Below are 25,657 nucleotides of genomic sequence, written 5' to 3' on the forward strand. Positions count from 1 at the left end.
TTAATATGTGACGAAATTGATATGTAGTTTCATCTGTTCAGAAGAACCAAGGGGTCACCAATCATCCAAGTCTACCTATAACACAACTTCCTTTTCTTGATCTAATTCTTACCCTATCCTTTGGGTCTCTGCTTAAATGGAACTTCTTTAATAAAGGCTTACTCTTGGCCCTCTCTCCAGTCTTACTTCCTCATGGCACTCTGCTCTTTTCCTTTGTAGCACTCACCACTGTTTATGCTAATTGTATGACTAATTCAGGGACCCTGTGATTGCTTTTGTAATGTCTGTCTTCCACCTGACACATTCCCATGGGCAGAGGGATGAGGTCTACTTTGTTCTCCAAAGCTTTTCTATGACAGATGCTCAATGTATGTGCTGAATGAATGAATGAATTAGTGAGTTGTATATAATGAGGGACTGCAAATAATCTAAAATTTTGCTTGCACAGCATTGATTTGATCATTTCTAAAATATCCTACAATGCAGCTATTTTGCCTTTAATGTAATAATAGTGAAGCTGTATTACTAAAATAAGTGAAACTCGAGGGCCTTGTATCCATGAGAAATTTCAGAGGCATTTTCAGACTCCATGGAATGCAGGCAGAATTGCAGAAAACACAGTGTAGAGTGGGTAATAAAGAAGGTAGTAACAAGCAGACATGTTTACCATGGATATTCCTGGTCATGTATACCTTTTATGGACCACTTATTGAGAACTGCATCATTTGAAATATTTTATCCTAATTGATTCTTAAGCACTTCTAAATGTCTTAAATGCCCCATTGAGCTTTCATTATCATCTTTTGAGGGGTTGTTGCTTTTTACATGTTAATGGTCTAATTCATCTTTGCCATAAGCCATTTGTACATTACCAACATTCTGTTATGCAGCTGTATGATAGATGGGGTGGGTGGGCCAAATAAATTCTGATATGCAAATTTCTCTTTTAAAGAAGCAATTTTAATAAAATTATGTTATTTTACATTTTAAGAGCTCACAAAATAGAAATTGGAAATAGTCTCATGAATAGCTGTATTTTGTTAGAAGCGAATTCAAGTTTCCAGGTTGCTAATGGGAAGGTTGCTGTATTAGATGACAATGTTTGATATCACGTATACAATTTGGGAGAGAGTGGAGTAGAGGAAAAACGTAATACAACTGCTTACAATATTATAGAGGGCGTGAGCTTCATAATAAAAGCTGAACATTCATTCATTCAAACATATTATTGGCTTCTAGTTCAGAGAGAGTAGTGTGGTTTGGGTAACACAAATGCTAACAATGGTTTCCATGTACAAAGTGCTTACTATGTAGGCAATGCCAGGCATTTTGCATATTGCTCCTCAATCCTCCAGATAGTCTTAGAGGGAGCCATTATTTCCCCCGCTTCCCACATGAATCTCACTGATGTTAAGAAACTTGTCCAACAGCATTGAGTCAATAAGCAGAAATGCTGTAACAACGAAAGAGAAACCAAAGCCAACCAAACCAAATCAGAACTAGCCTCAAAAACAAGCAAAATTCCAGTTCAGTCTGGCTCCAAATTTTAACCACTTAATAACTACACTGTCAGGGTTTATCAGTCTTTTTTTTTTTTAAGAGAGGGAGAGAGAGAGAGCACACTTGTTCAGGGGAGGGGCAGAGGGAGAGAGAGAATCTTAAGCAGGCTCCATGCCCAGCACAGAGCCTGACTCAGGGCTCAATCCCATGACCCTGAGATCAGGACCCAAGCTGAAATCAAGAGTTGGACACTTAACTGACTGAGCCACCCAGGTGCTCCAGGGATTTATCACTCCTACAAGGGGTGTTAAAGTCTAGTGGTGACATAAGATGAGTGCACAAATAATTACATGTACAAGGTAGAAAATTCAATGTGCAATAGCAGAGACACAGAGAAAATGCTATGAGATTGCCAGGAAGGAAGAGCCTGTCTCCCTCAAGGTCTGCAGAGGGAGAACCAGAAAGGGCTACATAGAGGAGATGGCATCTGAAGATCCTGGACTGTGATTTTTGATGTAGAGACTGTGAGAGAACATTTAATGTGGGAGAAACAGCTTCAGAAAGAAAGCATGAAAGATAGTAGGAGGATCATTCCAGAAAAGAAGTTGAAAATATAGCCAGTCACCAAACACCTACTACATCCTAGACACTTGGGAAAAAAAAAAAAACATGAATAAAACGCAGCATGGTGGGGGATACAGGCAAACAAATTATTATTTAGTGTGATAACAAAAGCACATACAAGATTCACAAGTATTAGAGGATAGAATACAGAATATATGATCATGGGGCCTTTCTTTGTTTTACACTGAATTAAATGGGATGAGAGCTGCCCTGGAGTAGATAAGAATTACTTCTAAATACATGGATATCCCCTCTAATTCTCAAAAGAAGGATAAGAGCACCTATTTCATAGGATGCTTGTGAGGATCAAATGAACTAATAATGTAACATGTTTAGTATAGTGCTGGCCCATTATAAGTGCCCAATAATTATCCATTATCATTAATATTATTCATACTACCTATAACTATTGCTAAAAGAAAGAAAACCATGCTCAGGAGGAGTGGTAAGAAGTTCATAAGCAAGTTTTGAATTCCTTCCTGCTCCTGCATTCAAGGCCCTTCATTTTATGTATGGTTCCAGACGCATCTACTAGGGCCATGAACATGGTTCACTCTTGAAGCCCAATGAGACAAACTGCTGCCAGCAACTCCTCCATTAGGGCAACTGTCATATTAGATTATAATGGTCTCTCTATAAGCAAGTTTGCTAACACTTAAAGTATGGTTCAAGCAGCAGTAGCATCTACCTGGAGCTCATTGGAAATGGTGATTCTTATTCCCATTAAAGTTTGAGAAGTTTGGTTTAGAATGCAAATTCCCTAAGTTCAGGAAACACATTTTATTCTATGTATCCCAACATCTATTACCTTCTGGCAAAGAACAGTAATGAACAAATGATCATGAAACGAATGAATGAATGAATGAATAAGTTCATCTGTGCTTTCTCATCTCCACTCCTTTTATTCAAGTCATCTCACTTTTTTTTTCATCATCCTTGTTAACTTTTTCACATAAACTGTTCTTGAACTTCTAACCACTTGATATCTCTCTCCTTAAAACTTCCTACAGCACCACGTATGGATTATATGTCTGTCTCTCTTCTATAATTCTCTGCCTCCCCAATAACATGCACATATGAAAACACGCACACAAAAACCAAAAAAACAAAATCTAGAGTATATTTTCCTCTGCTTCATACTCACCATTAGCATTTGTCCTGGAGGTCAATGATAGTGTCCTTTTTTTGTCTTCCCATAATCACCTAACTGAGCCATCCCTAGCACAGTAAATGTTTGCTCAGTTTGTTGAATGAAAGATTACTGCACACAACTGTTGGGAGTAGGCCACTGGCCAGAAGAAGGGACCCAAAATGCAGGTTCCCAGCCTTTGTAGACTTTACTCTCTGGCCTCACCCAAGTTATCAATGTAAGGGAAGTAAAGAAAATATAGGGCTTTAGGTCACATAATATTCAAGAAGGTCCAGTGTAGAGTACTTGAGTGACAAGTAGAGTAAAAACAAGACCTTTCTTCTAGTAGGACATTTATTACTAGGTTGTTACACAACCTTAGGCAAGCCATTTTCCCCTTCCTGGAACTATTCTCCTATTTATATAATGGGGAACATTGAAACAATTTCTTGGACTCCTTTTAGTGCTAACCCTCTATGATTCTATCCAGCTGCAAGGTACTCAGGAATAGTAATTAATTAGAGGAATGAGTATAAAAACTCCTGGCAGTAAACTGAGTACCATCCTGATCAAGACTGGTAGCACTGAGATTAACAATGTGAACGACTGCCCAAGGCTTCACTTACATTCATTCCGGCGAATAGCAAGAAAGCAGAGTCCTTTTGGAAAAAGTTATAGGGTCATATTATGGGGAAGTAAAAAGTGAAAAGAAAATTTTTCTAAATTATGGGATGCTGTAAAACAGAAAAGCTCAACTAAATTTTCAAATTTATTGATGTCAATTTTAAATTTCAAATTTATGATGAAAAGAAACAAGGAGATATTAAATATCTGAGCAAGGAGAGACCAATGCTGGACCAACTGAGAAACTACAAGGGTCATTAATTTTTATGCTTCATCAAAAGATTACTAGTTGAGGGAAAAAGGACTTTGATCCCTGGAGATAATATTGCACAGGGTTTTGAATATGTCACAGGTTTATCTTCTAGTCCAACCTTCCTCCAAAATATTGGATACAGGTCAATACCAAGTAAGCCTGGGAAGACTCTTTTCTGTTCCAGGGAAGCAACCTCAATGTCTCCATGTCCTGTTCCTGCCCTAAAAAGTGATCCACTGGAGATTCTAATTAAATTTGCTATCTGAAGATGTGGGAGATCTGACTAATTATGCTAGGCTCTAAAAATGGGACAAAGAATTTTATCTGAGTCCTTTGTTAGTCATTAAATTAAATGAACAGTTCAGTAATAAACCCAACAGAGTAAGTCGACCGCGTGAAGTGGAATGCATGCTACATTGGAGAGTTGGACTGAAAAGGTGTCAAACCTATAGGAGGACTGCTGCTGTTGAGTGCTATAATGGACTATTTGAGCAGTCAATGCGCATTGAAAAAGTGCTCACATACTATGCTGTGACACAAGAAGAGAAGTCTGGATTTAAGGCAGAAAGGTTTTAGAGTTGTCAAAGTGAACATGGCAACCTCAAAGCTAACAACTTTGGAACTAAGAAAATATTCGGTTAATTGTGATTTCACGAAGGTTTAACTTTTCTCCTACTAAAAGGGGTCAAGGTCCTATGAGACATTAACCTGGACAGGTCCTAGCAGTACCGTGGGGAATGTGTTTTCCTTGTTGTTTCAATTTGTGCAACAAAAGACTATTCAGGAAAAAAGTACAGTGATGTTAACTTAACAGCAAATTCTGATTTTCACACAGATACTCTGACAATCCATTCCAGGTGCCATTGATCCTCCTGCCAGCCATCACTGCAGCAAAGATGCTGAAAGTAAAACACTGAGTGTCGGAGTCCCTATGTTTGCCACGATTCTAGAGTTTGGGAACCACTAAAAATTAATACCAAAGGCCTCTGTATTCAAGAGGTTTACAATATAGTGAGACAAGAGTACAGAAATGAATGATTTGTGAGTAACACAACACAATTTTGAATCAAGTGGTGATAATCTGATCTACAGTGGGGGATGACATAACTTCAGAGAATGTAGGGAGCCATATAGGTGGGAATTTTCAGGGAAAGATTCATGGAAGTGGTAAATCCTTGGGCTAGATTTTGGTACAAAAGAATCTGAAGCACCCGAGAGGAATGGAGAAAGCAGCTCAGTGTAGGATGGGTAGAGGTACAGGGAAGAAAGTCAGCAGAGAGAGCTGCCTGCATTGAGAAGTCAATTAATGATAATTCAAAACAAAGATGGTGAGAAAAAAAGATAATTCTTTTATAATGTGATATTGCTTTGACCATGGTTATTTTTGTCTCTAGGTTCCAGCTTCATCTGAGCAGAATTAAGAAGCTAAACCTACAATTTTCTACTCCTCAGCATCTTGTCTTTGAGTGCGTGTTTTGTGAACTAAGGTTTTTTTCTTTCATTTTTTTAAATATGTGGGATTTTTCCTTTCTATTTCAGACCAGCTCCTCTGCATGTACAGTGCTAATGGGTGACATTTAAGAATGCTGGTTTTACAGCACAATTATCCTCTCCATGTGTTACTGCTGGCCTCTGCTGCCACTGTTATTGTCAACTGCACTTTCCAACATATTAACCTCATAATATTTAATGATACAGAGCTATTAAATCACTTTACTTTTCTATCTAGCAGAATCAAAGCTGCAAAAAACAGTGTTTTTTCATAAGGCTAGCATTTTGTAATGAATCAACTAAAATACTGAGAGATCAATTTAGAGCAAAAAACCTTAGGGAATGAAATGACACTTTTTATGTCTGTCTCTAAGAGAAAAGCAAAAGGTTTCTTTGGACAGTGCAATTATAAAATGTGTTTCCTTATTTTGGTGTTTTGAAAGTTCTGTAGAGAACTTGTTAATTTCTATCCCAAAGGTTATAATATAAGCAGTTTAGAGTAGAAAGAAGAATTATTAAAACAACAAACGAAACACAAAAGCAAAAGTAGCAATCATATTTTGCATTTATATAATGTGACTTGCTGAGGAGGGGCTGCTGACAGCAGATGAAGGCAACTGTGCACCACTGCTGTACTTAAAAAAAAAAAAGAAAACTGTCATTGAATTATATGAATTTCACTTTGTTAAACTGAGAGATGTACAAAGTTGTCAATGACAGATCACAAAACCCCAAAATGTACATTAAAGTAACACTGCTGATGATGACTTCTATGTATGGCAATCATCAAATTTATGACTGGGTTGTCGTTTAAGATCTATCTTGTTTGGGCCTTCAAGGTGCCAGGCCGGTAGGCTACAAAGCCTAGATGTGAAGGCTTTTGGAAAGAGAGAGGCCACAGTCAAAACTGCAAGTCGGAACCAACCAGATATTTAAATACAGTCTACTACAGGTTGTGGCTGGGGATACCAAACAAAGGTACAGCACAAAGAGTGCTAGCTGATTTGAGAGGGCCACTGGGAACTGTACCAAAAGCACACGGTGACAGGAACAATTTAAATACACAATTCTGGAGACAAACCCACCTCTTAGTTTCTCAAATTAAGGAGAAGAATGCAAAGCTAACATCTATTATCACCATGGTTTCATAAAATAAAATATATTTAACACTACAGTTAGAGGAGGATCATACTCTCAGGAAGGATCCTTGCCAAGGCAGGATAGAGGGTAATCTAATACCGATGTGTGCACTGCAAAGTCCTTCTTTTCCTACATTTTGCTCCAGACAGTAGAAATTAGACCATGAACCAGCACCAGTCTATGGACTTGAGTTTGAGAAAGCTCTGAATTCGAGAACATCCAGAAGTACCGGAATTATGTAGAATAAAATGTTTTATTGTATGTCTATGGCTTCGTCAACAGTTAGGGAATAGCTTAACAAGGCAACTTAAGTAGTGGAAAGAGTAAGGCAGAGGGGCACCTGGGTGGCTCAGTCAAGTATCTGCCTTCAGCTCAGGTCATGATCTCAGGGTCCTGGGATCGAGCCCACGGGGAAGGGGGGCTGCTCATCAGGGTGTCTGCTTCTCCTTCTCCCTCTGCCCCCCATACCGCAAAAGTGTATGCACGCACTCTCTCTCTCAAATAAAATCTTAAAAAAAAAAAGAGTAAGGCAGAGAGGGTTATGGGTATATTCAAGAAAGACCTATTTCATTTCAAATTAAATGTAATCACTGACCCCACTGGTTAATATCCCATAGACTCAGACAGGATTATATATATTAGTGTCACTAATATGTGTGTGTGCATGCATGTGTATTTGTGGATATGTACATTCCTTAATTTCTCTACCATTTTAATCATGTTAATAAATTAACACTCTCCTTTCTTGATACCCTCTCAACATATGCCTTCTATACAGCATCTACTGTAGGAGATTCTATTGTTTTCCTGTCTGTTGTGGGCCCTTCTATAAGACTGAGTCCCTTTGGGAAGGAGCTATGTCTAATTTGTTTTGTATTCCCAATGCACAGCACAGAGCCTGTCACAGGCTCATTAAATATAGGGCTCTCTAAATATTTACTGGATACATAAATAATGATTTAAATAATTTTTATGGTCTTTTCTTAAAATCAAGAGTTAATACTTGCCAGGTACACTGCTGGGCACCAAAAATACAGAAATGATTAAAACATGGTGCCTGAGCTCAAGGGGCTCAGTCTCGCTAATGGGACAGATAAGGAAATCAAATAATACTAACGGTAATACACTAGGCTGAGTTCTACAGCTTTAGAAGGATGGAGGAGGGCCCCCTACTCAGGCTGAGCGCATCAGGGAGAGGTTTCCAGGGGTACCACACGGGATGTGTTTCCTGGGCCTGTTAGTTCCCCAGGTGAAGAGATCTATGAGTGGGAGCTGGCATTGAGATGGCCAGGTGAATGCTATGTGTGCTTATTTAGAGAAGACGAGTTTAAGAATGGGAGAAACATGAGTCAGGACCTGAAGATGGGGAGAGAGTGCTTTTTTGTTTTTTCCCTAGGAACTGCAAAAGGAATGGATTTGAATGAAAGGCAGGCATGTTAGAGGATTAGTCAGGGCAGGGACAAATCAGATGTGTATTACCGAAGGCCCCACATGGGCTATAGTACGGTGAAGAGATGGAAAGTGCAGAGAGCCTGTGGTGGAGACCAGCTGGTAATTCAGATGAGCAATGATTCTAGATCAATCTAGAGTGGAGGAAATAGGGAATGACTGCAGAGGAATTATTCAAGAATTCAAGATATAAGTAATTCAAGAATTCAAGATATATTGATAGAACACTTAGAGATCAACTTAAGGTGATTCAGTAGAAATCTAGGAAAATGTTTTGGTGCGAGAACCATAGAAGTACTAAGTTTACCACATGGCAGTCACTTTTCATGTGTAAGCTCATAATTCCTCATAACAACTCTGTGAGATAAATACTTCTTTTATCCCCGTGTTATGGATAAGAAAACTAAGGCATAGAGAGATCATACAGCCAGTGAGGAGTAGAACCAGAATTAGAACCCAAGCACATGCTCTTAAATACTATTAATGGTCATGATACAGTGGATATAACCACAGACAACAATCTAAAAGTTTGAGATGACAAGTGTGGTTTTTGATATGCCTTAGGGCATTTGAGGATAGATGTCCAGCAGCTTTGTAGATGTGTGAGTCTGGAGTCAGAAAAAGATCTAGCTGCAGATATAGAGATGGGAGACACAAGCACATATTGGGAGCCCCATCTGTGGATGTGGAGGTATTGTATCAGGGACGGCATACAGAATAGAAAGAGAAGGTATCTTTGATGGAATGAACAAACAAGGGATGAAGAGAAGAGATGTCTAAGGAGATGGATGAGAGAAGTTGGAAATTCAAAAAGAGTCATGAGTCTGGAAGTGGGATGTAGAATAATAATAATTATACAGGTTTCACAAAGAAGCAAGCAATAGAGAAAGTGCACAGAAGATATAAGTTGATAAGGACTAAGAAGTTTCCACTGGATTTAGAAACAGAGAATTTTGGGGACCTTGGTGAAAATAATTTCAGTGGAGGGCTGGGGTGAAACTTGGCTGCAGAGCTCCAAAGAGTTAATGGATGAAAGGAAGGGAGAGAGTGTAGACAATTCTTCTAGCTGGGAAGGAGAGTTTTAAGGATTATTTTTTATATAATGGGATGATGGCTGTGGTATAGTAAAAACAAAAGGAACTGGGTTCAAATGTCAGCTCTGTCAGCTATTAGTTTCATCAGTAAAGTAGTGATAAAAAATACCTACTTTGCAGATTTATTGTGAGGATTAGTGATTACATTTGCAAAATACCTAACAAAGTTGGTATTTAGTAAATGAGAGCTATAGCCCTATTAAAAATGTGAAAAGTCTGAAGACCTCTAAATCCCCTGAATAATTTACTGAGTTATCTGTCGTAGGGTAGGAAAATCATCTAAATTTTTAAGCATGTTTTTTGTTATTTTTGTCTGAATACTTGATGTCATAAGGACATAATCTTAGTTTTGTGTTGCTATATGAATTATTTAACTGTTAAGTGGGAATTTTAACAGCATTATTGAGATATAATTCACATACCATAAATTCACCCATTTAAAGTACATCGTTCAGTAGCATTTGGCATATTAACAGAGCTGTGCAACCATCATTACAAGCTAATTTTAAGACATTTTATAAAAACAAACAAACAAAACATTTTATAACCCCCAAAAGGAATCCCATACCCCTATCAGTCACTCTCAGTTCCTGCCACCTCCCTATCCGCCTCTCGGAAAGCACTAATCTACTTTCTATTGTATAGGTGTGCCTGCTGTGGTCACTTTATATAAATGGAATCATACAGTATGTGCTCCTTTATGATTGGCTTTTTTCATTTTACATGTTTTCACGGTTCATACACGCTGTAGCATATGTCACTACTTTATTCCTTTTCCTGGTTGAATAATATTACATTGTATGGATACATGTGATTTATCCATTTGGACTGTTTCCACCTTCTGGTTATTATGAATAATGCTGCTACGAACATTGTATACAAGTTTTGTGTGGCCATATGTTTTCATTTCTCTTGGGTTTACACCTAGCAGTGGAACTGTTGAGTCTGAATGGTGGATTCTTTAATTTTTACTAATAGAACTTGAACATGTTTATTATAAATAATGAAAACAATTTAAAATTGTATGAAATAAAAGATAACACATTTCTTTCCTTGTTCTAATCACACTTCCCTAAGGTAAATACCGTTATCCTGAAGTTACAGTTCTATTTCCTTCCAGGCTTGGTCTATGTATGTAATATTTCTGAGCATGAAACATTCTGGAAGATTGTGTTAACATTACAAGCTGGCATGGGAGGAAAAAGCAGTGACTCCTGATCAAAGTCCTATACTTGCCACAAACTATGTGTATGACTCTGAGACCTTGGGTAAGTCTCTTAATTTTGCTGAACTTACTTTCTCAAAAAACCTTAAGTATTTGGATGCAGTCATCTCTAACCCTGTTCAATAAAGCATTCTATGGTTTAATGATACTGAGTGCCCCGAGGATATACTATTAGCTTTGGGCTTATTTGCAATACGTGTTGCCTTCAATTTCTTTTTCTTTAGAGTTGGTAGAGTGAACATTAGAGGAAGAGAATGGCAACTACCCTCACCTTGCCAAGAACTGACATTTATTTAGCATGCTAAGCAAATGTTCAGAGTGACTGGTGCTGAAAATAAAGTCCTTTTGCAAGTCTTAATCTGTTCCTTTTCCATCTTCTACGTTTGTTTAATTGATTTTTGTTTTATTACCTTTCACAAGGTCAATCAGAGTTGCTGAGAGGTTTGCTTACTATGGACCTTGATCCCATTTCTGAAAGTCTAGCAGTGCACATTTCAATGATCCAACCCCTCTAAGACATGTTTGAGGAATTCACATATGATGTGACTTCTCAAGAGCATCTGGAATTGACATATGTAGAGTACAAATGAAACAGACTTTAACAAAAAGTAGACATTACCTTGTGCAGGGTGCAAGAGAAAATCTGTTTCTGTGGCCTAACTCAGAAATCTCAGAAAAAAAATGCATGTATCACCTTCTCCTAAGAGAATAAAGGTGAAATATGATCCAGAGAGAAGGATTCTTCTCTAACTACCAACTTTTCCATACAATGCCTTCAGGCTGGAGAAGAGCTTTCACTAAATGTAAATTCCCCCTTTGATAAGTAAGTCACTGTTCTAGGTGGGCACCCACCACTTGTCATTCTACTCAATGTCTACGAAGTTCTCATATGCCACATGGACAACATACAACATGGTTCTTACCCATAAGGAGGTGACAGAGGGACATCTTGTTTTCATGTTACACAGAGTTATTACTAAAGGAAAATTTGTGAATTGACTTGGACTGTTCTTGAGGTTCATTATTCCCCTGGCCATTATGGGATGGAAGTACATAAAGAAGAATGAAAGATCATTTGCAAGGTCCTTTTTATAGCTGACTTTGGGCCTAACAAGAAGAAAGGAAGGGTCTGAAGACTCCAACAACTTGAGAGGGCAGCTGTGGGGTTAGAAAGAGGCTGAGTCTTGAGCACATATGGATTTCCACTTTGTTGACCAGGGAAACAGAGGGGACCCCTTGATACTCCATGAGAGAGGTCTCATTGAGGGGTGTATCAAGGGCACGGGATACACTAAAAGATAGTTTAGAGAAAAGGGAGGAAAGAAACCAATGCTATATGCTTAGATGAGGACTCAGGAAAGACAGCTAGTAATGTGGAGTTGTGATTTACAGGTCTTTGACCAGAAGTTTAAGGAAGCCTTGACCAATTAGATGTCAGCAGGTGCGTGAAGCATCACTGGACAAGGCATCCACCTCTTCCCCACTGCCCCGATTTCCCACAGTCACTATTCCCATCCCTCCTGTTATAATTTTTTTCTAACTTTGGGGTTTTAAAAAGTAGATCATCTGCTGAAAAAGATGTGATGCTCCAGAAACTGAATATTAATGCTCCTCAACCAAGAAAAGTCTGTCTTTTTTGTTTCTCTGCTGGGGAGAGTCTCGATTAGAGGCTGTTTCTATGGGCCACAAGGATCCCAGAAGAAAACTCCAATATGCAAATCAGGGCAGGGAATCTGGCTGGGACAGGAAACAAGCTGCTATGGAAGATAGGAGCAGAAACATGGATGGGAACTGTCCCTGCCAAACACTACCAAGCTTCTCCAAGTCTGGCCTGGGCAGAAAGTGCCAATGTGGACCACAGTGGAAACAGAGATATACATCTGAAATAACATCATTTTAGGGGGTAGAGACAGAGACAAAGGTGAGAAGACTAAATTTGTTTTAAGTGAAGAGTGTCCTAATGGGAAACAATGGGAAAAGGCTGTATTGCAAAACTAAGGAAATGGCTGTCCAGGACAACTTAGCAGTCACCAAAAGACTGTGCAAAGAAGGGAAGGAGAGTCTCAGAATTCTGGCACTTGTACTGATGGGAATCTGGTCAGACTTTTTTTTTACTCACAGCCCCTTCCAATGCAGCCTAAGGCCTACTTACAAGGAACATAGATTCCAGTGATAGCAAGACAGTAAGAACTCATCAAGTAACCTATCATATGGAAATGGGGAGAGCTGGAAGGAAATTTGGACTGTCACTTGACCTTCAGATTTCACTTGAAAAAGGTCTGAATGCCTGAAAACCTATGAATACAAACCTGTATCTGTGATAACTAGGAGACATCAGAATGGCTCCAAAATAAATAAGGCCCAAGGCAAAGTAAAATTCACATATATTTGAAAAATGCAATCCAAAATAAATTTCTAGGCTTTTGTTGTTGTTGTTGTTGTTAAGCATTATTAGTGGCTGTCAATTATACCCACAAAGAAACCCTCTGGGCCCAGTGGTCCCTAAATCTCCTGAGAGTAGGGTGTGACTATGTCTGGATTGTCTATCCCCAGAAGTACCAACCGTATAATAGGCATTTAATACATATTTGTAGTTTGAGTGACATTTTCCTCATCTGGGACCTATAAAGATTGGACAGGATGAGATCCTTGTAATTATGCCAAAGGCATAAGGAAGGAAGGAGAACATTAGAATGAATCTGAGAGAGACAGAAATATCAAAGAGAAATAAGATTTTCATTTCTTATCCCCATCCCTATCCTCAGTCTAGGCCAATCCCTTCTGTTGGTCAGGTTGTTCAGGAAAACACTTGGAAGTGGCAAGGAGCAAGGAGCTGTTTATCATGTCACATTTGGGCCCTGGAACATTTTGTCCTTTCTCCAAAAGAAGGGGAGACTTTTTAAAATTTGGACAAAGGCTCTGGCTTGATTAGAGAGGCTCAGTATATCCTCCCCTTTTTAAAGCAAACCATAAAATTCCTCTTTACCCTTGAATGTATTCATTTTCTCTGGAGGAAAGTGATTTTAGGTTTTAGTATTCAATTTGGAACACACATCCCTGCTGACTTAAAATACACTGTTCAAGAGATCCTTTAAACTTCACATGAGCTTAAGGTCTACAAAACTGAATTAAAGAGTTGAACTGGAAGATTTACTTTCTCTGCTCTGAGAGGTAAATTTTGGTCCCTTAATCAAAACAAAATTCTGCATTCTAAAATGCTTATATCTCTATATAAATATAAGTAGTCTTGCACAGCCCCTCCTCCCATACTGTCAATCCTAAAATTCATCTCCCTTTATAACTCACACGATTCACCATCAGTCTTCGAATGAAAACAGCCTTTTAAGAAGAATTCATTCCCCCTTCAGCCTCAGATATCTATTTAGGGTCACAAAGTATGTCTATGTGTTTAATACACACACACACGTAACGATAGTAATGCTAATGGGGCTCTTCATATTTATCAGGCTTTGCTTTTAGCACTTTACATGTAACTTCATTAAATCCTTATAGCAACTCCATGAGAATACTACAATTATTGTTATTACACAGATGAGGGTACATAAGCTCACAGTAGTTGTCATTTACTCCAGTTTGCACAACCAGGGAGTTGAGGAGGCAGGATGCAAACCCTACCACTCTGATTTGACAGTCCACATTCTTAACCATATACTCATCTACTTATCGACTTATCTATTGAAATTTGACTGTATTTAATGAGGTTTACTTTTTTCTCAAACAGAATCTACTGAAATCTGACTATATTAAATGAGGTGTACTTTTTTCTCAAACAGAATTTAACCCTTGAGGAATGTTATGTGTGATGAGAACAACATGCAACAAATATTTATTGAGTACATTTCTAAGCCTTGATTTTGGTGCCAGCCTGCTTAGATTCAAATCCTAACTGTGTGACCTTAGGTCACTCAATCTCTCTAGATCAAGTTTCTTCACTTGCAAAATGGGGATTTAGTAACACATGCCTTCCAGGATTGCTGTGGGGCTTAATGAGCTAATATGTATAAAGTGCATCCTGGCGGGTAGTAAGATTATATAAATAATTGTGATTGTTTTCTTCATTATCATCATCACCATATTACTATTGTACTACATGCCAGGAACCATTTTGGCACAGGGAATACAAGAGCAAACGAGACAAGCAAAAAGTCTTGTCTAATAAAATTAATATTCTAAGTATATAAATCCCGATGTGCTCAATTTCAACTATCTCATCCCATTGTTTCCATTTGTTAAAATATGTACCATAATTTTTCTATAGAATTGGAATAATCACACCTACCTCATAGGTTGTTATGAAGATAAAATGAGTTAGTACATAAAAGTTTGGAACAGTGCCTAGAACATAAAAGCACTCACTACATGTTAGTGGTTTTAATTAACATCTATGCTGTGGGTGTTATGGCTTAATGTTACTGTCTTGATTCTTTCTGAGTTCCTATAATCTGTTGCTATAGTGATTTTGCATAGCATTTTCTCACAGCTACTTTCCCTCCAGAGAGGACTGCTTTTGAAATTATGCTTATTCTTCAATCTCTTATTGCTACTCAATAATATAATGGTTACTGGGCGCCTGGGTGGCTCAGTTGGTTAAGCGACTGCCTTCGGCTCAGGTCATGATCCTGGAGTCCCTGGATCGAGTCCCGCATCGGGCTCCCTGCTCGGCAGGGAGTCTGCTTCTCCCTCTGACCCTCCCCCCTCTCATGTGCTCTCTCTCATTCTCTCTCTCTCAAATAAATAAATAAAATCTTTAAAAAAAAAAATAATATAATGGTTACTAAAGATTGCTCCCAAAACACAAAAAATATACTAAAACCAAGGGGAAATATTCATAACATTTCACAGAAATAATCAGGCTTTTTTTCTTTTAAGCAAATTAGGTTGTTTCATGACAGAGTTATTTGAATACCACAGAATGGGAATTTTGGAATCAGACAGATCTGGGCTCATTTTCCAGCTCTTCCGAGCCTCCTACTCTCAACCAACCGGCTGTGTCATGAAGGGTAAATGAGAGCTTTTGGAGTAGGGTGAGCTCTCTGCCTTCCTTCCTCCTTTACACTTACAATGTAATTTCAAATGGGCTGTATAAAATGTTTTTTGAATTCTTAATGAAAGAACATCTCCCTAATTAAAAAAAAAAAGAGTGAAGGGCAACAATAAATGGGATATGTGTTTTTAAAAGTATCTATACACAGAATGCTTTAATGTCAAAGCAAGGGGTGCTTTTTCTCATTGTGAACCCTTGCATATACATCACTTTGTGGAAAGAAGCTATAAAACGTAATGTGGCAAGAGTAGCGTCTGTGACTTTGTGGGAGTCAATTAATCTCTCCTTATTTTCCTTAATTCAAATGGGCTTAGTGATCACCTACTTCAAAAAGGCAGTGAAAGCCTTTGAAGAAACTGCTGCGTAAACAGGGGAGGGGCTGTAGCTTATGAGCCATGTCCCAGAGGGTTTTCTCTCCAGGTTTTAATTAAAAATGAAATTAAGAATTCTTTAAGATTTTATCAGCCTTTTAAGGACGTAAGAAGATCAATGATTTGTTAAGTGGCTTTCCTTTTTTCTAATGGTGCTATTTCCCAGATTAAATTGTGTGAACGGGGCTTAAATTCCTTTTCAGGCTCCACAGAGTGGAGGGCGGGGATGCGGAGGACTGAGAGGGAAGACATGGTGCGCACGCGCAGAGAGAGTAAGGCTCGCAGAGAGAGTAAGGCTCCGCGGGAGCGGTAGCTTGGGAGTGGGTGTGTCTTGATTACAGTCCGGTCCTCTCCGCGTGCTAGATCAAAACCCATACTTTTCAAGGTTGTTGGGATTCTTATAAGCAATAAGGTATATTTGTAAAGTGTCTAGTTACTAATCTGTGTTCCAGAGAGTCGCTGTTATTTTGTCTACATTCCTAAAAAGGCACATGCGGGAGAGACTGGAACAAAAGTAGATAAAAAAGAGAATTATCTCATAGGAGTGTGAAGTCACATACGGTTTAAGAAATATACCACATTTTACCGGGTGCCTAAACATGTATTAATAAAAGGAGAAATATGTGACTTTGCCCATGGTGACAAGGAGGGCTGCTGCTAAGAATGACGGAATCAGCATCGACAGCTTTCTTATGGTCTCGGGATTTACCTAGGCTGACAAATATTTTTCATCTGATTTGTGATAGCACTAAAAATAAATATACATGAGCTCAAGGCTTTAAAGTAGAATGAGCATATGGAAACAATTAATAATGACTAATGTGGAGAGTGCCTAGATGAAAATTCATTTGCTCCATTTCCCTTGATCCTCACAATAATCCTAGGAGGAGAAAAGCACAGATAGGATTATTTCCCCCCTTTTCTGATGAGTGAGTCGAGGCTCTGAGAAAGACGAAGGGGTTAGCTAAATCCAAGTGCTTAGTATGGTCAAAGGAAGACCTCAAACCTAGACAGTCTGGACATAATACCCAGCTCCTCAATGATGTCAGGTTGCCACTACCTCAAAGAAGACTTTCTAGCACTGCCTTCTATTGAGTTTCCTTCTATAGAGTTTTATGTTTAAATACATTTATTGTGGAAAAAAATACATTTACTGTGGACAAGAGTACTGAGAGGAGGTGATATAATCAGCTCGTGAATAATCCAAGCCAGAAAATTCTTGTCCTTGAAACAATCACTAAGTACCACCCATTTCATTTGATAAATAATTCTGAATCCATTTATGTCTATCTCTGCAGCTTCAGTTCAGTTCTTCATGATTTCAGCTGTAGTGGATTTGCTACTAGTCTCTCTGCCTTTAAACTCTTTCTACACAGCTGAGTGATCTTTCTAAAAACACAAATCAAATTACGTCTTCTCTCACCTTGAAACCTCTTCAATAGCTCCTCACTGCTTGCAGGATAAATTCCAAAATCTTCTGCTTGGCAAGTAAGGTCCTCTAAGATCTGCAGCAGCCTGCGACTCCAACTTCATTACCCACCCAATAACTCTTAGCCACACAGAAATGCTGTGATTCCGAGTGTACTATGCTTTCACACACTGTGGGGATTAACTCTGAGCTACACTTCTTTGACTTCGAACACATTTCTTCCCTCACTGACTGAAGAGGTCAATGTCTTTCTGAAAACTTTAAGAAAAACAGAAGCAGAGTTAGATGATTCTTCCCCTGCTTACCTTTAGAGACTCACATGTACTTCTATTACAGCATTATTATGTCTAGAAGTTATATCTGATTTTGGATTTACAGACTTTGAGACAGTTAAAACATTAAAGGCCCACATACATTTGCTATTGTTTTGCAAGGAGAGAGAGAGCTTGCCAAAGATAGGCCACCGTTACATATGGCTGAGGTCTTGTGAGATAAAGATCTTGCTCTATGTTCCAAGGCTGGGGATGGTTTGAGGCCACCAGCTTCATGACTTCTACAAAAGGAATGAATTATACATGAATTCCAAGCTCTGTAGAGAGTAGTTAGAAGCTAGACTAGCAAATGGACCTATGAAAAGGTAATGGTAAGTTTCCCATAAATAACTTCTTACAGGGGGGGCCTGGGTGGCTCAGTCATTAAGCATCTGTCTTCAGCTCAGGTCATGATCCCAGGGTCCCAGGATTGAGCCCAGCATCGGGGTCCCTGCTCAGCAGGAAGCCTGCTTCTCCCTCTCCCACTCCCCCTGCTTGTGTTCCCTCTCTCGCTGTGTCTCTCTCTGTCAAATAAATAAAAAAAACTTAAAAAAAAATAACTTACAAATATTAGGAATTGATGAAACAAGGTGTGAGTGGAGAACATTCCTGTGTAAATGCTCACCTTCTGCAGAAGGGACAGTCTAAGATCAGGCTTGCTTCTATTGCTACCTTATACTAGTTGGTTTCAGTTGCCTTGAGATTAGGTACTAGAGAAATGGAGAGCTTTTAGCATATATACGTCACAATGCGCAGTAATGACTTCTTCATTTACATGTCTTTGAACTGTTTAAGGGAAAGGATGGATGGTATCTTATTCACCTTTGAATCCCCAGCATCCAGGATAATGCCTGGAACCTAGAAGAAATCCCATGAATATATACTCTGCAATGAGTAAAGATGTTTTTTGATCATATAATGCCTCAAAGGCCATTTCCTGCCCCAAATCTGCCAACATACTTTAGTCTTCATCTGGTTTATCTCAGTCTCTGTTTATCAACTACCAAATAACAATTAGGACCACCTATGTAAAAGGACGAATGAAAACATGCCATACGTGTTGAGAAAAGAGACAAAAATATTATTCTCCTTGCCCTAGGAATATCAAAAGCTGAAAAGCTTACCATTCTCCCAAAGTAGAAAAACCAATTACAACATCAAAAACATTTTTTTTTTTTAAGAGAAAGATGTACTGGATAAGCAGAAGCCCCACAGCAATCCCATTTGTGTTTCATAGAGCTCCAAATTTTAGTTTGATTCCAGGCTCTGCCCATTTCTTGCTTTTGCAAGTTCTGAAAAGTCAATTACTCTAAATATAATCTGCAGCCTTAGGAGCTGACACTTTGCCAAGTAATTTAAAGAGCTTTCCTAAGAAAAACTTTCAACTCTGTTTTCTTCTAGATGATGTAACAGAACTAATTGTGTATACAATTAATTCACTCCTGGATGTTTGCTATCAAATCAAAGTGCTGAAAATTTGGGTATTCTGACTGAAAGGCACAGAATAGAGACGATTGGCTCTCCTTGCTTCTGCTGACTGGCTTCCATTCCTCTGAATGCTGATTAGGGATTAAGCTGGTGCACATGTAAAGGTGGTTTCACATGCTAACTTTCACAGAGCTAGTTTATATTCTAATCTGAGACAGTAACTGTCCTATCAGTAGGTGCATGCTTCTGAAATAGACGGGAAAATTCTCTAGTGCCCTAAATATATATATAAATATATATATACACACACACACACATATAAATATATATTTATATATTATTATATATAATACCATATGTATTATATAATATATATAATCACATATTGCAACTTAAAGGTGAGGCATTTTTGGGCGCCTGGGTGGCTCAGTTGGTTAAGCGACTGCCTTCGGCTCAGGTCATGATCCTGGAGTCCCGGGATCGAGTCCCGCATCGGGCTCCCTGCTCGGCAGGGGGTCTGCTTCTCCCTCTGCCCTCTTCCCTCTCGTGCTCTCTGTCTCTCATTCTCTCTCTCTCAAATAAATAAATAAAATCTTAAAAAAAAAAAAGGTGAGGCATTTTTTCAACACTTTTGATGGGCTTTTTTAGTTTATACCTTTGTAAAAAGTTTCCCTAGTATGGTACCTTGCACTTTATCAGTGCTTGATAAATCTTGGTTGGATGAAATGAAAGATATATTCTTGTAATATCCTGTTGAGGGCAGAAGATCCCCAATATTTGTATTTTATTATAAGTAGAAGTACGCATTACACTCATGAAGACAGTGACTTGAGTTCTTCATCATTACAGAGTTGAATAAGGGCTTGTCCATCTAATTCTAAGTTTTCAGGTACCTCTGAGGTTCTATAGATTATTTAAGGTCACAGTGGAAAAAGCAAGTGATGGTTTTATAAATGGAACTAGAACCCTTGAACTTTACCCCTGAATTGTCTATCAGCTGCATTTCCAGAAACATCTGCTCAGAGTGGTATTTTCCATTGCAGAGGAAGTAAATAATCTCTGAAAGGAATTACTCAGTTTTCATGAAAAACGGACAGTTACCTAATGAAATGATAATGTACTGACTACTGAGATAATTTAAGGTGAAAGTGCAGTACAAGAAGTGAGCTCTAGTCTGCTGTTCTTTGTTTCAATGTACAGATTCATTCACTCCTAGGGTAATTTTAGGTACCCATAAGACCTGAGTAAAGCACAGCTTTAGCCATCATGTGTTCCTGAAAAAGGATCTGTCTGCTTGTCTGCAGATCTTATTTCCATGTTTATTTAGTTACTCAAGAATTTTGAGCTGCTGTTGTGCCAGAGACTATGCTAAGTGTTAGGGGTTTAGCAGTGCACAGAGCAGACACAATTCCACCTGGTGAGCTTACAGCATCCAGTGTGAGACAGGAGTTTGGTTTTAAAAATCATATAAATAAATATATAATTATAAATTGCTTGAGTCTTACGGAAAAAAAAAAAAAGAGCAAGAGACAATACAATAGGGGACAAGATTTTCTTTCAGGGAGCTTCTCTGAGGAAGTGCAATTTAAGCTTCCATCTAAGATGACCAGAAGTTAACCAGGCAAAGTGTAGTAAGAGCTTTTCAGTTTGGGGAAAGAGCATGTGTGAAGCATTTGAAATAGGTAGAGGTTTAGTGCATTTTGTGAATGTGAATAGTGTGATCAGCAAAGGGAGGAGTGAAATGAGGTGTTTAAGAGGCAGGCAGGGGCTAGGTCATGCATAGCTTGGATGCTATATTAGTGACTTTGCATTTTATACTAATGCAAAAGAGGAGAAAGAGATGTGATCTGTATTTTTAACAGATCACCTTGGCTGCACTGAGAATAAATCAGGAGGACAACAATGGAAGTGGTGAGACCAATTAGGAGGCTATTGTAGGTGGGAGATAAGGGAGGCTTGGGTTCAAGTGCTAAAAATAGAAGTAGAGGGGAATAAATAGATTGGAGATACATTTTGGAGGTAGAATCAATAGGACTTGAAGACAGACTGAATGATGGGTGTGAGGGAGAACAGGTGTTAGGTATGATTCTCAAGTTTTGGCTTGAGGAATGAGGTAGATGAATGTGCCATTTACTGAGCTGGGAAAGTGTGGAAGGGGAGAAAAGTGGGGTGAAATCAAGAACTTCAGTATCAGTGTATTGGTGACAATGTCACTAAAATGTGTGTACATATGTGTATGCATATGTGTATATGTGGCTTTTTTTTTGAAATGAGGGATAAAATAGGAAAAAAAAAAAAAAAAGAAGGGGACAGAATTAGACTAGAAAATAGAATTCCCAATTGGGTGATGGAGGGTGAGAGTTGGAGACTGGGGCATATCAGGATTGCTGAAGGTGTGTAATCTGAAACAGACATATTCAACATTATACCATATATTTTTTTTTAATTTGGGAAAAACAACAACAACAAAAAAGAAACCCCATGGTCTTCATAATACAAATTACAGAAAGTAAACTGCAAAAGAATTGTATCTGGTAGATCCACATAAGAGGTAGATTCTACCACTGCTTATTGGTGAGTTTTAAGAGAGAGATGCATCAAAATCTCCAGCAGGATGCAAGAAATGTGACTTTTAGGTTCATTAAAAAAAGAGCATGGGTTATTGACACTGAGCCTGAAGGGAGATGAGAAGGTAGGATAAAAATAGAGAAAGGAGAGAAAAAATGAAATGAGTGGAGAATTTTTCCAGCAAGCAAAGACGTCTCCGCCATCATGCCTATGCTGGTCCTCTGGGTTTGAATCCCAGCCCTGCCACTTACTAGTGGATGATCTGGGGCCTGTCAGGTAACTGCTAAGCCTCAATTTCCTTACTTGTAAAATGAAGATATCGATAACATCTACTTCATAAGGTGACTGTCAGGGTTACAAGATATTCATAAAAAGTACTTAACAAAATGCCTGGCACAGAGGAGAGCTCAGTAAGTGTTAGCTGACTTTGCATAGCTGATTATAGATGCCTAAATACCAGGAAGTCATTATTGTAGGTGTGTGTGCACCTTCTGCTTCCCTATGGCTATGGTAATTTTGCCATCTTGGCTTCAAAATTGAATAGTCTGCTGTATCAAGAAGTAGCTTTTATTATTTGTTAAAAATATAAAAAAATTAATTAATATTTATGAAGCATTCTAAAATGCTATTAGGCTTTAATTGTTGCAAATTAGTGAAAATGCTCCAGCTGATTACATGGCCAAAAATATGTTTTCTCATGTATTTCTAGAAATGTTATGTATAATTAAAATTTGTTATTTAACTCCTCTAGAAAGGCCAATAATTGACTTTTAATTATTTCTTTGAAAATATAAAAGAAAAACAGAGATGATGTTCTAAGGAGACCCTTTTGATATATCCATTTTCACCTTGAATCATTTTAAAATCTATATTTTCTTGACCTTAACAGTATTATGGAAACATATGAAGGTATTCTATCTGAAAACATAATCAGATAAGCACCTCATTATATGTAGGAACATCATGATTGAGATCTCCTGATTTAAACGGAACTGGAACTACCTTTTGGAACACTAGATTCTCCTTTTATTGCTCTCCCCTCTCTCTGACTTTTGCTATTGTGTAAAGATGAGGTTTTATTATTTAGCATACATATACTTCAGAATACTGACACAGAATCATATCCAACCTTTAGTCTTAGAATGATTTGTTTACAGAGTTGTGGAAAGACTCAAAACATTCTAAGTCAAATCTGAACTTGGCATTTATTGGCAATATCATACCGAGGGCAATGCCTTAACTTCTTTGAAGCCTCATTTTCTTATATAAAATGGGAGTAACTAAATAAAGAGAACATGGTAAAAACCTACTGTGATAACATACCATAAAGGTTAAAATTCTTTGTGGTTAGATAGAACCAGCTAATGATGTAGTTTGGGGCAAGTTGTTTAATACCTTAAGGAGTCAACTAAATAGTGGTATTAATTTAATATTTTGATTAAAATATTAAATGGCAATAATAGTACCTACTTCTTAGGCTATCTTATACCTGCAGAATAGTAGTGATTATTAAATATTATTCAAAAATGTACTGAGTACATGCTCTTTTATCCTTCTGTACGAGGGAAATAGTGCTAATTAAATTCCAAGATTAATTCTTCTGGAAAAATATAATTAATACCTTATTAAAAATGCATGGGAACCAAGAACATTTGGAAAATCATGTGATCATGTCCGAGTGCTCTGTGATCACACTAGGAAGAAAAAACAAAAAGGCAATGTTCTTAATTTCTCCCATTGCACCAAAGAAGCAGAACATCTCTCCACTGAGGAAGATGTCAAGTACAAGAGAAGTGAGCAGAGGTGGATTCTACCCATTCAGCCTTGTGGAAGCACATGCAATTTGAGAAGACGAAGCGAGGAAGCTCATGCAGTACCTGGTCATCTCAGAGTCAGGGAGCAGGCCTAGGTGGTAGTGGGGGTAGGGAGCTGAGAGAAGGAAGCTTTTGTCACACTCAACAGGGGAATAGTGCCTGGGAGAAGCAGGCTTATCACACAGTTTGTTCACAGTGCTGTAAACAGGTTCCGGAGGCCTGGTGACACAAGAGGAAGAGAGAGAGATGCACGGTTAGCAAACACACCCAACAGCTGTGCAACTAGCCGCATTTCACCATATGCAAAAGTAAACACCCAAAACAATGTCTTAGGATTTGTGAGGCTTGAAGAAAAAGTCTTTTTAAGAAATACTACCTCTGGGTAGAAATGAGAACTTTGGCTGATATTGGGCATGGTGAAAATTCAGATGCCTGATACCTCAGTGGAGTCATAGTCAACTTACAAATGCCATACCTTTTGGATAGTGTTGCCTTAAGTGCCAAACTTTGGGATCCTCTGACATGGCTCCTTTTTCAACTTTAGTCTCATCTTAAATGTCAACTTTACAGAGACCTTCCTGACCCCTTTAGCCAGGCCATCCTGTTATTTTTCACAGCACCCCGTCCATACTTCATAATATTTTTTCTGAGCATGAAATCATCTTGTTTGTTTTGTTTAATTTATAATTACCACTCTCACTACACCATAAATTTTCTGAGGACAGAAACTACATTTATTTTGTTAACCACTTAGAGTCAGTCCACATCCCATAAATATTTGTTGTATTCACATGTGAATGAATAAATTGACAAAACTTCACACATTTATGTCACAATTTTTTGAGAGTGTTGGCCTTACCGAGAAGTCTAATTGCTTATATGATCTCAGTGATTCCCCTCTATATTTATTTATAAATTGCCACCCAACAATTAGTTTCAGAGAGTTTTCTACCAAGAGGATAATCACTTTAGTAAAATTTCTATTAAATGAATTAATCTAGAGATACTAAAACATTATCTAAAACAGCAACATCTTTTAGTTGTTACAAACATGCCTACTAAATTTCAGTTATAACTTTTGCCAAACATCTTTTAGTTGTTACAAACATGCCTAGTAAATTTCAGTTATAACTTTTGCCAAACATCTTTTAGTTGTTACAAACATGCCTAGTAAATTTCAGTTATAACTTTTGCCAAACACACATGTACTACAAAGTCCTTGGTTATTTAAAAAAAAAAAAAAATCTCACAACTCTGTACCCACTCTTTTAACACATGGTCTGAAATTGCTACCAGTATCTTCCATTTAAGGTAAGAATTGAAAGATCCAAATTCAAATGGAAGAACTATCTGGCAGTCTGGGTGGGAGGGTAAGGAGCAGGTCAGGAAATAGGGCAATGTCCACAAGGCCAGACCCAGGTGTGGGAGAGACCACCCCTTGGGTCCAGCAGACATCAGGGGCAGCAAGTGGTGGCCATATCCCTGAGCAAAGATACAGGAAATATAGGTGGTGAGCTCAGTGAAGGCATAGTTCCATGTTTCTGTAGCTCCCAAAGTGGTCCCCAGTGTTGCTCAGTCAACGCTTCTTGAACAGAGCAGGGGAGAAAAGAGGATAAGCAAAGCATTAAAAACAAACTTTGCCGGGCACCTGGGTGGCTCAGTTGGTTAGGCAACTGCCTTCGGCTCAGGTCATGATCCTGGAGTCCCAGGATCGAGTCCCGCATCAGGCTCCCTGCTCGGCAGGGAGTCTGCTTCTCCCTCTGACCCTCCACCCTCTCATGCTGTCTCTCTGTCATTCTCTCTCTCTCAATAAATAAGTATCTTTAAAAAAAAAAAAAACAAACTTTACCTAATTTATAGTATTACTGTGGGCCAGTCATGGCTTACACACTATCTAGAGAATTAGTTTCTTCCCTAACACAAAGCCTTCCATAACATAGCAAAAGATGCCTTGATCTGTTTGCTTTCTACAACACAGTAGAGGGGCTGAGGAGTGGACAGGAGGAATCCAGAGGCTTATTTCGTCATCCAAATAACTAGCTCAGTGGTAAGATGAGGTGCTTTATAATAGAGTTGGCTTGTTCTATCCCAGTGGCTAATAAAATAACATTGACGAGAAGATTTTTAAAGTTTCTTCAATGA

General features: G+C 38.4%; 1 protein-coding gene across 3 annotated transcripts in view; it reads right to left on the reverse strand.

Annotated features, from left to right (window-relative positions):
• Positions 1 to 25,657, reverse strand: part of DLG2 (discs large MAGUK scaffold protein 2) — a 719,122-nt gene that overhangs the window by 390,956 nt on the left and 302,509 nt on the right. For 2 of the 3 annotated variants that reach the window (XM_081798954.1, XM_081798953.1), the window contains exon 9: positions 23,579 to 23,734. The exons of the other annotated variant lie outside the window; for it this stretch is intronic. In XM_081798954.1, the coding sequence (XP_081655080.1) occupies positions 23,579 to 23,734 (156 nt within the window). The remainder of the gene's footprint in view (positions 1 to 23,578; positions 23,735 to 25,657) is intronic. 3 annotated transcript variants of the gene reach the window in all.

This window comes from Leptonychotes weddellii, chromosome 11 (assembly GCF_054177405.1).
Source record: "Leptonychotes weddellii isolate Sample4059 chromosome 11, ASM5417740v2, whole genome shotgun sequence".
NCBI classification, from domain to species: Eukaryota; Metazoa; Chordata; class Mammalia; order Carnivora; family Phocidae; genus Leptonychotes; species Leptonychotes weddellii.